General features: G+C 39.0%; 1 protein-coding gene across 5 annotated transcripts in view; it reads left to right on the plus strand.

The window, feature by feature from the left end:
• The window catches only part of LOC103380388 (DNA (cytosine-5)-methyltransferase 3A), a 46,634-nt gene extending 33,274 nt beyond the window's left edge, over window positions 1-13,360 (plus strand). For 2 of the 5 annotated variants that reach the window (XM_008312337.3, XM_017035979.2), the window contains 15 exons: window positions 282-389; window positions 895-1,051; window positions 1,192-1,338; window positions 2,551-2,595; window positions 3,310-3,389; window positions 3,552-3,664; window positions 4,121-4,304; window positions 4,396-4,480; window positions 4,733-4,878; window positions 5,510-5,600; window positions 5,715-5,863; window positions 6,353-6,453; window positions 6,607-6,676; window positions 7,335-7,453; window positions 8,082-12,818. In XM_008312337.3, the coding sequence (XP_008310559.1) occupies window positions 282-389; window positions 895-1,051; window positions 1,192-1,338; window positions 2,551-2,595; window positions 3,310-3,389; window positions 3,552-3,664; window positions 4,121-4,304; window positions 4,396-4,480; window positions 4,733-4,878; window positions 5,510-5,600; window positions 5,715-5,863; window positions 6,353-6,453; window positions 6,607-6,676; window positions 7,335-7,453; window positions 8,082-8,223 (1,737 nt within the window). In that variant the 3' untranslated portion in view covers window positions 8,224-12,818. Of the gene's footprint in view, window positions 1-281; window positions 390-894; window positions 1,052-1,191; window positions 1,339-2,550; window positions 2,596-3,309; window positions 3,390-3,551; window positions 3,665-4,120; window positions 4,305-4,395; window positions 4,481-4,732; window positions 4,879-5,509; window positions 5,601-5,714; window positions 5,864-6,352; window positions 6,454-6,606; window positions 6,677-7,334; window positions 7,454-8,081; window positions 12,819-12,891 lie in introns of those variants that run through there. The other 3 variants (XM_008312346.3, XM_025054616.1, XM_017035977.2) reach the window with 2 other exon arrangements.
• Window positions 13,361-13,868: the final 508 nt, after the last annotated feature.

The following is a 13,868-nucleotide window of genomic DNA, read 5'->3' on the forward strand; positions in this document are numbered from 1 at the left end:
CGGGGGGGGGGCTTTTAAGGCCCACCTTTACATTTATTTGAAATTATTTTTTTTTTTTCTTTTTTTTTTTTTTTTTTTTAATCATGTGACACGTCCAACCAAACAGACCTCTGTTTACAGTGACGACCACACTTTTACTATAAGCTTTTGGATTTTATCTGCTCTTCTCCACAGGGCAAATAAAAGTCATGACTCTTGACTCACTTCTCTCCTCTTCTTTATAATTCTCCATGTCCCTACAGCAGTGGGGAACGGTAACCATATGTTGTATGTGTTTGCAGGTGTGTGTCGAGAAACTTTTGCCTTTAAGTTCCTTCAGCAATGCCTTTCACCAGCCCACCTACAACAAGCAGCCCATGTATAAAAAAGCCATCTACGAAGTTCTACAGGTGAGTGGGGTTCACAGTTATCTGTGAGTTACGACTTACTACGAAAATTGAGTTACGTCGCAGTGTAGGAAATTAAATTCTGACATAAGTCGGGGATTCCCAAACACAGGTTTTATACATGTTGAGGTACTTTTTTAACTAATAACTTATGAGCTAACAGTTCCCTTAGTGTTACTGTTCTTGTCGGGTTTTATTTTCAGATAATTATAACCTTTTCAAAAACAATTTCTTTTTAGGTTTTGACATGGTAATGAAAAAAAATCAACTAGATAGCTTTTGGATAGCTTCAGGTTTATTGAAATATTTTTTTATTTATTTTTATTGATATTTTATTTTTGGCAAAATACACAGTGTTAGTTATCTAGTGATCTAGAAGGACCTGGCTGGACATGGGTTTGGTTTCTTCCAAAAAATCATTGTTTTCATGGAGGCTTTAAAAGGTTTTATTGTTAGACCTTCAAAGGTGAGTTAAGAATTCAAAGGACTTTTTACTTTTTTCCCACAGGCGGCCAGCAGCCGGGCCGGAAAAGTCTTCATGGCCTGTCCTGACAGTGACGAGACAGAAACCTCCAAATCAGTAGAAATGCTCAACAAGCAGATGATTGACTGGGCCATGACGGGATTTCAACCCACTGGACCAAAGGCCTTGGAGCCACCAGAGGGTAAGAAGAAGAAGGAGAAGTAGAACGGCCTTGGAGCCACCAGAGGGTAAGAAGGAGAAGTAGAACCAGTGTGGTCTGATTTTTTTTTTTTTACAATTGAATCTGATGTTGTTAACTGACTGACCTGCCCTGAACCCCAGAGGAACGTAACCCATACAAAGAGGTCTACCCCGAGATGTGGGTGGAGCCAGAAGCAGCAGCGTACACGCCCCCGCCGGCCAAAAAGCCCCGCAAAAGCACAGTTGAGAAACCCAAGGTGAAGGACATCATTGACGAGAGGACGCGAGGTGAGGTTCCTGGGTTAGTCAGTTAAACAGAGGTCGCGACCTCCGTATTGTCCTCCTCTGGGAAGCGGGGATGGACGTCAGGGTAATGTGGTCTGAGAAGAAATGGACGGACAAAGGGTCCATTAAAGTGACAACTTTAAGACGGTGGAGAATGATGTGAGCAGACAAAAAGCTTCAAACTGAACAATGGACCTGATGTTCTTCAAACACGAGACGTTTTGGTGACCAGTCATTTATCAGGGCCCCATTTATTTATTTATTCGTGGTTAACAACCATTTTTGAAATAACCTGTAAATAAGGACTCATTTTAGCTTCTGATTTGATCATTTTAGGTGAACTTTTAGCTGTTTAGTACATATTTTGCTAATTGTATGCATTGTTTTGTATCATTTTAGCAGATATTTTTAGCTTAATTTTTATTTCCTAACATTTTTGCTATTGTTATATCTATTTTAGCAAATATGGCCCAAATGCTGTTTTGCCTTATTATAGATAGTAATTGGCTAGAATGAACATTAGTTGAAGAACTTCAGTTTTTCTGCTAGCCATCATTAGCCACGTGTTCCTGACTCTGTTCTATCACACATGGCCTTAAAGGTTGTAGTGAAGGTGAAGTTAAGGGTTTATCTCAAGGTGTGCCGTCTACACAGACATCAGTTTTCATTCAGTAAGTTAGGTGCAATCTCCTTAATAATAAATGCATATAAATGGACACAAATCAAGCAGATTTGTTTCACTGACTTTGATTTATTCTACAAGATTTCAAAACCACCCAAAGTTTCTGGCAAAACTTCACTTTAACAATGTTAAGCAGCAGTTCAGAGTGATAAGTGTGGGAACAAAGCATGGAAACCAAAAATGGCCAACTAAATGACATAATAAACAGATTCCTGTTGGATTTAGGGGAGCACTCCAGGACAAATATTTCTTCCTTTTGACCAAATTTGGTTTGGTGTATAAAAAAGTGTGGCTGCAAAAAAAACATATAAATTCTCTATGAATTATTGCTCATTTCTCTCTTTTTTCAGACATTAACATTTAAATAACTCATTAAAAAATCAACATTAATATTATGTTGTATTATTTATCTAGTTTGTTTCGCAAACCTTCAAGAAAATACTTGAACTTTTGCCCTGACACAGAGTATAATTTGTAGTATTACTGCCTTTCTAACTCCTCCTCCTCTTTTGTTTTTGTGTTTTTGTTTACAGAGCGACTGGTTCATGAAGTCAGACAAAAGTGCCGCAGTATAGAAGGTAAGTGCAGTGACCTCCACGTGACCCTGCTGACAGCAGAGCTGCAGGGCTTCAGTGGAGACACTTTCATGCTTGGCCTCGTCATTGACGAGCAGCAGGAGACAAATGTGCTTCAGATAAGAACAAAGTACAAGAAGAAACCTTAACATTTCCATGTTTTTCACACGTTTCACACATGAACTTTTTCTGCCTCCAGTTTTAGCTGTTTAATAATTTATTCGAATACATTTATTTTTTAATAATTTTTGACACATTTTTGGCAAGTGGGTTGTGTTTAGCCTGTTGTTTTTAAGCCTAGTTTTTGTTATTCTTTAACATTTCTCTTTTATCCTTTATTCTTTTGTTAGCTGATATTTATCTATCTATCTGTTATTTATCTATCTGTGGGCATTTTCACCTTTCTTACTGACTTCTACAGTATTTATAAAGCATTCCACAGTTATTACGCCTATAGACGTATTTCCAGGCCTGCAACAAGGCTTTAATCTAATTTGTAGGCTTTGTCTCAGGGTTTACTGCCCCCCCGCCCCCCAGTTCTCTCATGTTTCACTACGATCATTGAGAAATTTGTAGTTAAATTCCCCGTGTTTCCTTTCTTTGAACACCACAGCTCAGCAGCTGTGAACCAGTGTCGCAGCTGTTGTAATCCTGTCACTGCAGTGTGCAGCAGCAGCAGAGTTTTGTTTCTGACGTGCAGCACTTGTCCTTCCTCAGACATCTGTATCTCCTGTGGAAGTCTCAACGTTAGCCTGGAGCACCCGCTGTTCGCTGGAGGAATGTGCCAGAGCTGCAAGGTAAAAAGGTCATTAATTACAAGTCAACACGTTGTAAAAGAGACGGGTTCATCCTCGGGTTTATTATAAAGTCGTCACATTTCAGGCATCGGCAGATGTGACCTCGGACATTTAGGCATTTGAAAAATGTCAAACTTTTTCTTTACAATCTGCACAATACAGAACTGCTTCCTTGAATGTGCGTACCAGTACGACGACGACGGCTACCAGTCGTACTGCACGATCTGCTGCGGAGGACGGGAGGTGCTCATGTGTGGAAACAATAACTGCTGTCGGTGAGGCGCCGCCTGTCTCTCCTCTGGCTCTTCTAAAGCAACGCATCAATTAGTCACGTAAAAATGGGTGTCAGAGGGTCAGAAACTGCTCCCTGATCCAGGCAAAAAAAAGGAAATTGCCCATAAATTTTATGGGGGGGTTCTCTAATACACTTATAATGTGTTATTTTGTTAATGCGTGTAGAAAATATCCATTTTGGCTTCTGTATCTAGAAAACTGCAGGGCCATTCAAGGACATTCAGACTCATAATTCAGTTGCATACTTTATCATTTTGCACCAATTTGTCTTTTTACATATTTAATGATAAAACCAATAAGTTTATGGAGCTTATTGGCAAATTCTAGCATTTTTGCTGACCCTAACCCTCTGATCCATAAATTATTGTATATATATATTTGTATGTAAACATTTACATTTCTGTATGTAATCATATCTATGTATCTCCTGTGTGCAGGTGTTTCTGTGTGGAGTGCGTGGACCTCCTGGTTGGTCAGGGGGCGGCTCACGCTGCCATCAAAGAGGACCCGTGGAACTGCTACATGTGCGGTCAGAAAGGAGTGTTTGGTCTGTTGGAGCGTCGTACCGACTGGCCCAGTCGTCTCCAGCTCTTCTTTGCAAATAACCACGACCAGGATTTTGTAAGTGATTCGCCACAAAAGTCTGGGTCTTTTTTTTTAATTCAACTCTTCTTCTGATTTAATCTGATTCGATTCCTGTCTGGTTCTACAGCAACCCCCAAAGATTTACCCCCCAGTCATGGTGGAGATGAGGAAACCCATCCGTGTGCTGTCACTATTTGATGGCATAGCAACAGGTGAGATGAGAAAAATTAGCAGTAGCAACCTAGCCACGTCACCTAAAGGGTGGAATCCAAATGTGTATTCCTAGTCCAAAACACTGGATGTTAACAAAACTACTATTAAGACCAGTTTTATTGTAACATGTGTTTAAAATGTTGCAAAAACATTGTATTTTTCTAGTTCTATCTATTGTTTTTTTCATTATTCTGTTGAGGTCTTTTTAGCTTCTTATTTCCAACTACGTTTTGTAACTAACTCTTGTTCAGGGCTACTGGTGCTTAAAGATCTTGGCATTCAGGTGGACCGCTACGTGGCTTCTGAAGTGTGTGAAGACTCCATTACTGTGGGCATCGTTCGGCATCAGGGTCGTATCATGTATGTTGGCGACGTGAGGAACGTCACACGCAAACATGTAAGGAAACGTGTATAGAGTTTTACATGTGTTTGTGTGTTTGTATTTTTGCCTACTTTTCAGCTAACTTAATTACTGATTGGCTAATTTCACTTTTTTCAACTTTTATAAAATATTTATTTAGCTGAGTAGGCTAACTATTTGCAGTTTTTTTATCATTGCTGTAGAGCTATTTTTCAGTTTAGTTTTCTTTATCTGTTAGCTCACTTAGCTCAGTTGGTTAACATGGAAAATATAGTTGATATCATTATGTAATCTGCTTGACCTGCCATTTGAAACCTCATTGATAAAATTGTTGATTTGACACAGGAGTTTCTAAACAGTCTCTGCCACTGTCCTTGGGTTTAAATCAGTCTTTTCATGACATTAATGTCTTCATTCTGTATTTTAATAATGTTAACGTCACAAACTAATCAGATGTGGCAGCTGTTCACCTGCAACTTGGGCCTGAAACATACATTTTCACAGTGGACTTTGGTGCAGGAGAAAAAAGCTGTACAAACATTTCTGTTTCTTTTATGGCGTTGTTGTTAACATTCCAATTTTCCGCCCATTTGAACCCGATATTGTTATCTTTAGTGCCTCTGTGTGTGTGTGTGTGTGTGTGTGACTGTTTCTTATCTGTGCACAGATACATGAGTGGGGTCCTTTTGACCTAGTTATTGGAGGAAGTCCATGCAATGATCTGTCTATAGTCAACCCTGCCAGGAAAGGTCTTTATGGTACATCTGCTCCTTTTATTCTCTGATTTATTTTGGAATCCATTTAGAAAATCATCCCAGTATCCTCCTTTGGCTTCACTGAATCAGTTTGTGATCTCTTCCTGTGTCCCACAGAGGGCACCGGTCGCCTGTTCTTTGAGTTTTACAGGCTGCTTCACGAGGCCCGGCCGAAGGAAGGAGAACACCGGCCTTTCTTCTGGCTCTTTGAGAATGTGGTTGCCATGGGCGTCAGCGATAAGAGGGACATCTCTCGCTTTTTAGAGGTCAGCAGCTTCACTGAGAGTGACACCAGGTGGACTGTGAATGCCCCCTGGTGGCCCATATTAATAATCGTTAGGCATAGACCATTAATAAGGAGATTTTGCTCCATTTACCTTAATGATGCACCTAAATATGCTATAAAAAAGACCTGTAGATTAGTCTGTTTTCTTGTAAGACTTTTTAAAAAATATTATTACCATGGCAATTATCCATAAGTCAGTACTAATCAGTTTAGTCCCATACAAAGATATAATCTGGATACACTGTTCTGTGTTTTATGTAGTCACCACATGTCATGGGTGTAGCTATTTTATTTTCAACTCTGACAATTATTTCCAAACTGTGGCCTGGGAACCAGTGGTGGTCCACAGTTTTTGCCTGGCCGGCGACATGCAATTATTTATTTATTTGTATATTTGTTTGTAAATGTATTTACAGATGTTAGCAGAGCAGAACCAGTCACAGTTGTCCTTCTCTTGTCTTCCTTTTAGTGTAACCCGGTGATGATCGATGCCAAGGAAGTGTCTGCTGCCCACCGTGCCCGTTACTTCTGGGGTAACCTTCCTGGCATGAACAGGTTGGTGTGTGAATGGTGAGGGAAGCAGCTGCAGCTTTGACATATGTAACATCAAGACCAAGAAACAAACCTCTGTGGTCAACTTTGGCTCCTTTCCCAGTAACCAATCTTTTATTAATTTTTAGAAAACGTATTCCAAAACGTATTAACGTTTTACTTCCTCCTCAGGCCTTTGACGGCGATGTGTTCTGACAAACTGGACCTTCAGGACTGTTTAGAACACGGCAGGACGGCCAAGGTACATGATGTCACTGGACTAAAGACTAAAGTTTTATTGTGACAGGACTTTAGTCATCACCTCATGAAAGACCAGACTCTGTGTCAGTTTTGACTGGTGGCTCGCTGGTGCAGTGGTTGGACCTAAGGCCTCACAATTACATCCACTGATGTGCATGTAGCACGTTGATTAATTTATCTGTTAAATAATACAACCATATAAAATGTATATAAATAATGTTTTATACATAAAATAAAAGCAAATGTAAAAAATATTTTTTAAAAGATAAGTCAATCCAAAAAGAGTTTGGATTTAAAATAATTTTACATTCATAGTGACAACAAGTCACTAGTTGACCATCATATCTTTCACAAAGAAACTAATTTGCACACTAGTGACTCCCAGTGGTAGCGGACTGTAACAGATTTTGCTTCTTAGGATTCAAGAGTCAGGAAAAGAAAAGCTGATACTTAATTGTAAATGACTCAAAGCTGTTACATTTTCAAGGATAAATAAAGTAAATTGTCTAAACAATAAAGACATGATGTAGAAATGTAATAGGTTGCACTGCAGGGGGCGCCAGTACATTAATGATTTGTCCAAAGAAATGCAAACTGTTAACTGTTTAAATAGAGACTTGAAGTGACAGATAAATCCTAATGACCTTTGTCTTCTGTAGTTCGGTAAGGTCAGGACCATCACCACCAGGTCTAACTCCATCAAACAGGGCAAGGACCAGCACTTCCCAGTCTACATGAACGAGAAGGAGGACATTCTGTGGTGCACGGAGATGGAGAGGTACGTGAGCTCGATGACGGAGCTTCTAAAGGTGTGTTCACACTTGAAGTTTGGTTCCTTTGGTGTGGTTTGGACCAAAGAATAAAAACCAACCATTTAGTCATTTTCCTGGTATAAATCCTTGTCAGGTCTTAAGACAGAAACAAGCAACAAGGTCTACAAAAACAAACGCAGACCAGAAAAAAATTAGAAAGCTGAAAGAAATACCAAAATCGGCTGAAGTAATCGACTTGGCGACAATACTGTGGCACTTTACTGTAATCATCAAGACAGGTGTGTACAGCTGTGACATCACAGCTGAAAGACCTGATAGAAGGCTGTGACTTTAAGTTCTTTATTTACCTGTGAAACCCTGTGTCCCATTAGGCCGTTGTCAAAGAATTAATGAGGATTATGCAAATTACCTAATTAACTTCAAATTAACTTTACCTTGATGAGCCACCGAAAATACACCTAGGTTTCTGGAATCCCATACAGAACCCTGAAAGAGTCCGTTTGAAGCCGTCCAAACCTGGCGAGTGTGAACGCACCATAAATAACTCTTTGTGTTGTTCTAGTGGTAGAACCTCTGTGTTAAACTTCCGTATCTCCTCCTGTTCTGCTCCTCACTCCTGGTCGCTGTCACCAGGATCTTCGGTTTTCCGGTCCACTATACGGACGTGTCCAACATGAGCCGGCTGGCGAGACAGAGGCTCCTGGGCAGGTCGTGGAGCGTCCCTGTTATCCGTCACCTCTTTGCACCACTCAAAGAATACTTTGCCTGTGTTTGAGGAAACACAAGCGTGAAAATAGAGAAACTCGCTCGGAACCATTCAGTTCTACAACTGTACGTTGTGACTAGAAATAAGAGCCTTGATCCTCAGATTATACCCTGGTATAATTTGCAAGTGAAAAGAAAAACACACATTGACGTAGATTTCACATTATTACTTGTATTTGAATTTTTAATTCTTATTCTATTTAATTTTTTTTTTTTTTGATATGTCATTTTACCTTTTTAGCAGTGTTATCAAGTGTTGTTGATTTGTTTGTGCAAGCTATACTTGAGACTATGCTTTCTTCAATAGACACTGAGACAGAAGGGGGGGGGTGTTGTAGGAGAGGGTGAGTGGACACAGGTAGACAGCAGGGATGTCTCGATCCTGATCTTATGAACCGACTCTTCCTCCACTTCATGTACTACTTACATTAACTCCAGTCATTCAGGAGGTGCTAGTTTTCTACACTTAACCTCAATCTTAGCCCCTGCCCTGAAATACTTAAATTGCTCCAAATCAGACAGACATTTATCCCCAACCTGGAGTTGTCATTTTGACCTGTTCCAGATGAAAACAAGTCAAACAAAAAGGTCGAGTTTTGCTGTTCCTGCCAGACCATAATAATAACACCAAGTGTTGAAGTGGCACATTTGGAGGGTGAGGTCAGGAATTATTGTGTGGTGATTTTCTTACATGATGGTCAGGAAGTCAGTTGCCATTGAAGAGCAGCTTCTTTTTTGACTATTAACGCCTCTGTGCCTGCACATAGAGACTCAATCCAGTGACTGGCACAGCAAACAGAATTGTGTGACCAACAAAGTAATAAAAGTCGATTAGCAAAATAGCTGGTCACAGTAATTGGTTCAAAGAAGTAAGAAGATGTCTGATGTCGGCAGATATAGGTATTTCGTCTTGATCTAGAAGTACAGGGTTCGGATCAGGATCAGCAGCCAGTGAACCTGATCGGGACATCCCTGGTAGAAAACATTTGGTGCGAGACACCTTTTGAGGAACATCAGGAGCTGCTCACTTCCCAACGTCAGTGCAGCTCAGGGGAGACCAAAGGGGTCTTCAGTGTCAGGAGAGCCGTGTCTCTTAGAATCCAAAACACCAGATCACAAATACCTCTTTGTTTACAGTTTCTATACACAACCGAAGGTAATATAAGGTACTACTGTAATATGGTTACAATACCATGGTGCTCCGAAATGATGAGAAACATCACGACCCATGTGGCACTACGACTTTAGACAACACGGAGCGTTTTTGAAACTGTTGCTGAAACACAAATACTTGATCTTTTTACTCCTAGTGGTGAAAGAAAAAAAAAAACAAAGTTCAACTGCTCTGTGCCCTCTTTGTTCACTTCAGAGGAAGAAGTGACCCACGGTCGACTGCAAAAACTTGACATATCCTTGTTTTTCCTGCAGTTGCTGCAGCTTTTATACCCTTTGTACTGGTGCTCGTTCTAATCTCTCAGCCTTGCTACGCCCAGGCCGCGCCGCCTGGATCTGCACAAACAGAGAGTGAAGCTACAGCCACATGGGGAATGATGTTTTTTCTGTCATTCAAATAGAAAAAAAAAAAAACGTAGACTCAACATCTGTGGTGAGCTACTTTTTTTCTAGTTTCATCCTGACCAAGGACATTACTGTACAACTGTTAGTGAGGGTGGAGAAGTTGGAGGAGATAATGTGACCAGGTCTCCTCCTCCTCCTCCTCTTCCTCCATCGTTTTAAACTGTAAAAAAAACTGTCAGGTGCAAATCCTCAATAATATGGTGCGGCTTCACAAAGTTCTACCTTTTTTATAGCAATTTTGTGCTGTTTTATCAACATTTTTAAGCACTTTTTTATATGTACACTTTTTCCTTTTTTTTCTTGACCTTTTTTTAAAAAGTATTGGTTCTTGTGAATTTTTTGGTTGTTGATGATGTGAACTGATCTACCCTGGTGTAATACATTTTGTATTCAGTAGGGCTGTGCCAATAGAAGTAAAAAGGATCGATTTTTGATATGTGAAACCCACATTCTAACCCCGCACTCCCACGCACCGTAGTTTGTATTTACTGAGCAACGCATTTTGTTACCATCTTAGACTCTACATAAGAAATGGATGTTGGCATTTGGTTGCACATGTGAAGTAGAAAGTGAGTGAAAGAAGCAGGCAGCCACTAGAGGGCATCTTAGCTGGTGTCAAAAGTGAATTTGTTTTATTATTTTCATATCACTAATGAAGGACTTTACTTCACAAGTCTTTCTTTAAATCCACCACCAGGTGTCGTAGCAGCTAATGCTGTTCATCACAACATTATGGTCGCCTATTCAAGACCAATAGGGGGAGATAGAGCACAATATGTTGGGTGAAGTGAACCAACACCAAAAAGAAGGAAAAATAGCATACATTTAGCCATAATGTGCAGCTGTTTGATATTTATTTTTTCTTCAGTGCTGTGACCAAAACCAGATCACGCCACCTACTGGTCTGAGGCACTTACTGTTAGAACATATGATTGACTACTGCACTATCAAATCCAGTTAGCGAAAACACGTCTGGCAGATGTCAGTGTATTCAGACAGCTAACGGCTACATCCATTTCTAATACAATGGTTTCAACTTTAACTCAGTTCTATTAACGTTGTCAAACATTAACAGCATCACCTGCTTTGTGATAAAAATCTCTCCTAAAAACAGTTACATTTCCCTTTAGTAAAAATCCCAGATGCCGTGTTGTCAAATTTCCACCACCTGATCCAGATCTGGATTACAGTACGCTCAGAAAATGACAGATTATTGATTGTAAACCTCCGATGCTAAGTGTGGAGGGTTTACAGTTTGTCAAAACGAAAAACTGACGCAGTGTTTGACAAAGTCGTCAGCACTCAAAGAGTTAAGAGGATAATTAAAAATAAAAATAAAAAACAGATGCTATGGCTTATCTATTATATTTAAGACGAAAAATACATTTAATTTGTTAATGTAATTAGTTTCTTAAGTGACCTTACTTAATGCTATGATTTTTCTTGTCCATGCACATAATTGTGATTCTGACATCCTGTCCTCAATCCTAACACTCCTCGTTGTTTGTACACTTTGTACATAGAGTTCTCCGCTTGCTGTTTTTTTCTAAACGTTTGAGATGTACAAATATAATTCTTTGCTAATATATGCTATCGCCAACCAAGATAACATAAATATAAAGTAAAAAGGAAGAAAATCAATTTGATTCTAAACTGATTTCGACAATTAAAAATGAAGAGACTCCAAGTCAACATTATTGGATAAAAACAGCACATTAGTGACCCCTAGCGAAATCCCACACATTTACAATGTGAATGCCTACAGAAATGTATAACAATTGTTTTTGTCCAACCCCCAGAAATGTAAGAAAACATTAGATAATGTTGAATTTTTTAATAGATATAAAGTTGTCACAACACCTAGTGGTAACAACGAGCAGTACATGATGTCCTGTATCAAGATTCCTGAGTTATATTTTTGTGTTCTTGCAAAACAACTGCATTGAAAGTGTTTTGTTAGCATTTGGCACAAAAATGACTAATCAGCGACCCCTATGTCAACAATTTGTCCTTAACATGCCACACTGAGTAGAATTTTAAATCAGATCACATAAACCCACTGCTCCATGATTCAGTACTTCATCTCCAAATTGTATTCAAATTGTCACCAGTGTGGTCTGTAGACCATAATTAAAAAAAAAAAATTAAAAGTTTTATAATTTAATTATTTATCAGTGAAAAGTCCATATCTTAATGTCACATGATTTGAAGCTTTAAGATGAACGGTCTCTACTTCACTGCACAGCCCTACGTGGTGTTTCATTTCTGTTTGATGCTGTTTTTTATTTGTCAAATTTCTCAGAACATGAGGGACTGTAGGTGTTTTTCTGATGGTGCTAGACGTTTTATCTAATCAAGAAAAAAATATATTTGATTGGACAACAAATAAAACCTGTCTTGACAACAACTGTTTTTATGTTCCTTGTCGTAATGGGGGAAAGTACGTATCATTTCACTCAATATAAATATATTAACAAAGGCATTTTAACTTTGTACTTGAAAAAAGGAAAGAAATAATGGAAGGTTTCCTATATTGTTTTAGACTAGCAATTGCTGTAGTTGGTGCTTATCTGTGGGAAAATCGTGTGAGAAAAAAAATTGGTAACTCACTGTAGCATAATTTATGCGTATGACTCGCTTCCTTAATCTTACATTCCATGTCGTAATATTCTCCATGTCTGCTTTTCTGTTTTAAAATGAAGCTTTGTTTTGTTTGTTAATATTTTTTTTGTGAATCAGAACTAGCATTTTCACTTCTTACTGTTCAAACAGGTCAATAATTTGATGTCAGCTGGTGCCCTTGATGCTCGAGGTGACTTCTTTTATTTCTTTCATTTTTGTCATGACTGTTTTATGGCTTCTACACTTTTTCCCCTCAACACCAGTTCGTACAGCAAATGTAGCAGTCATTACAAAAATTTGAACTCCACATACTTTTGTTTAGTGTCCAGAGAGAAGATTAAAGGCTCCGTATGTACTTGTGCTGGAGAACACTTGAATAAATGTATTGTTTTTGTGCAAAAAAAACCCCACACAAATCTGTCCTTGCTTTGTTTTTTGTTTTCTTTCTTTCTTTTACATTTAAATACTTCTTTTATAGAGACAAGGAGTACAAGGGGAGATGGTCCGGATGACAAGCCTGTGGAGATTATGGCGGATGGAGATGTGCAACCAGGGTGACAGATGGGTTCACGATTATATGAGAATTTACAGCCCAAAAACATGCTTAGTAGGAGAGTAGGTTAATGGGACACTGAAACAACTGTAGGTGTGAATGTGAGTGTGAATGGTTGTTTATCCCTATATGTTGCCCTGGGATGGACTAGCAAACTGTCCAGGGTGAACCCTGCCTTTGCCCATATGAAGCTAGGATTGGCTCCAGCGCCATTCGCTAATGGATGGATGGACGTTATGGTGTAAAAAAAGTTGGTTTAAGTTTTAATTAATTTGTTTCGAAACACTGAAAAATAGCTAGTCGAATTTAATTGAAAAAAAATTAAGAGTGCAATAATGTTCAATATATATATAAAGCAATAACGATTTATTTTATGTACATACAGTACCGTGGACGTCACTCCATTAAAAACAATATATATATATATACGTACATGCATACAAAATATTTGTACATATAGTATATAAAGGTATAATGTGTATTTGTCACTTTCTTTGTTTTTAAGTTAATAGGAAAGTGAGCATGTACGTTCAGTTAAAAGTCACAGGAATATTCCCGCCGTACAGCGGCCATAAAGGATAATACTTGATTAACGTTTATTGTGCTCGGCTATTTTCTCGCCCTTCTTCTTCCCCTCTTCGTCCTCTTCACTGTGGCCACGCCTAAAACTCACAGGGATTGGAAGTTGATGGGACCAAGCCTTCACTCGCTGACGCTGATTGGTGCTTCGCTCTGTCACATGGCTATGAGTCTTCCAATTAAGTCAAGTTACCTGAAGTTATTGCGGCCAGTGCCGGAAACCGTAGGTTTAACGTAAAAAAATAAAAGCGGAAGAAGCGCCAAACAAGAACGTGGAAAATAACATTTTCATGTAAATGTATCGGTACTTTTGTGTTATATGC

Source organism: Cynoglossus semilaevis, chromosome 1 (genome assembly GCF_000523025.1).
Source record: "Cynoglossus semilaevis isolate Cse_v1.0 chromosome 1, Cse_v1.0, whole genome shotgun sequence".
NCBI lineage: Eukaryota > Metazoa > Chordata > Actinopteri > Pleuronectiformes > Cynoglossidae > Cynoglossus > Cynoglossus semilaevis.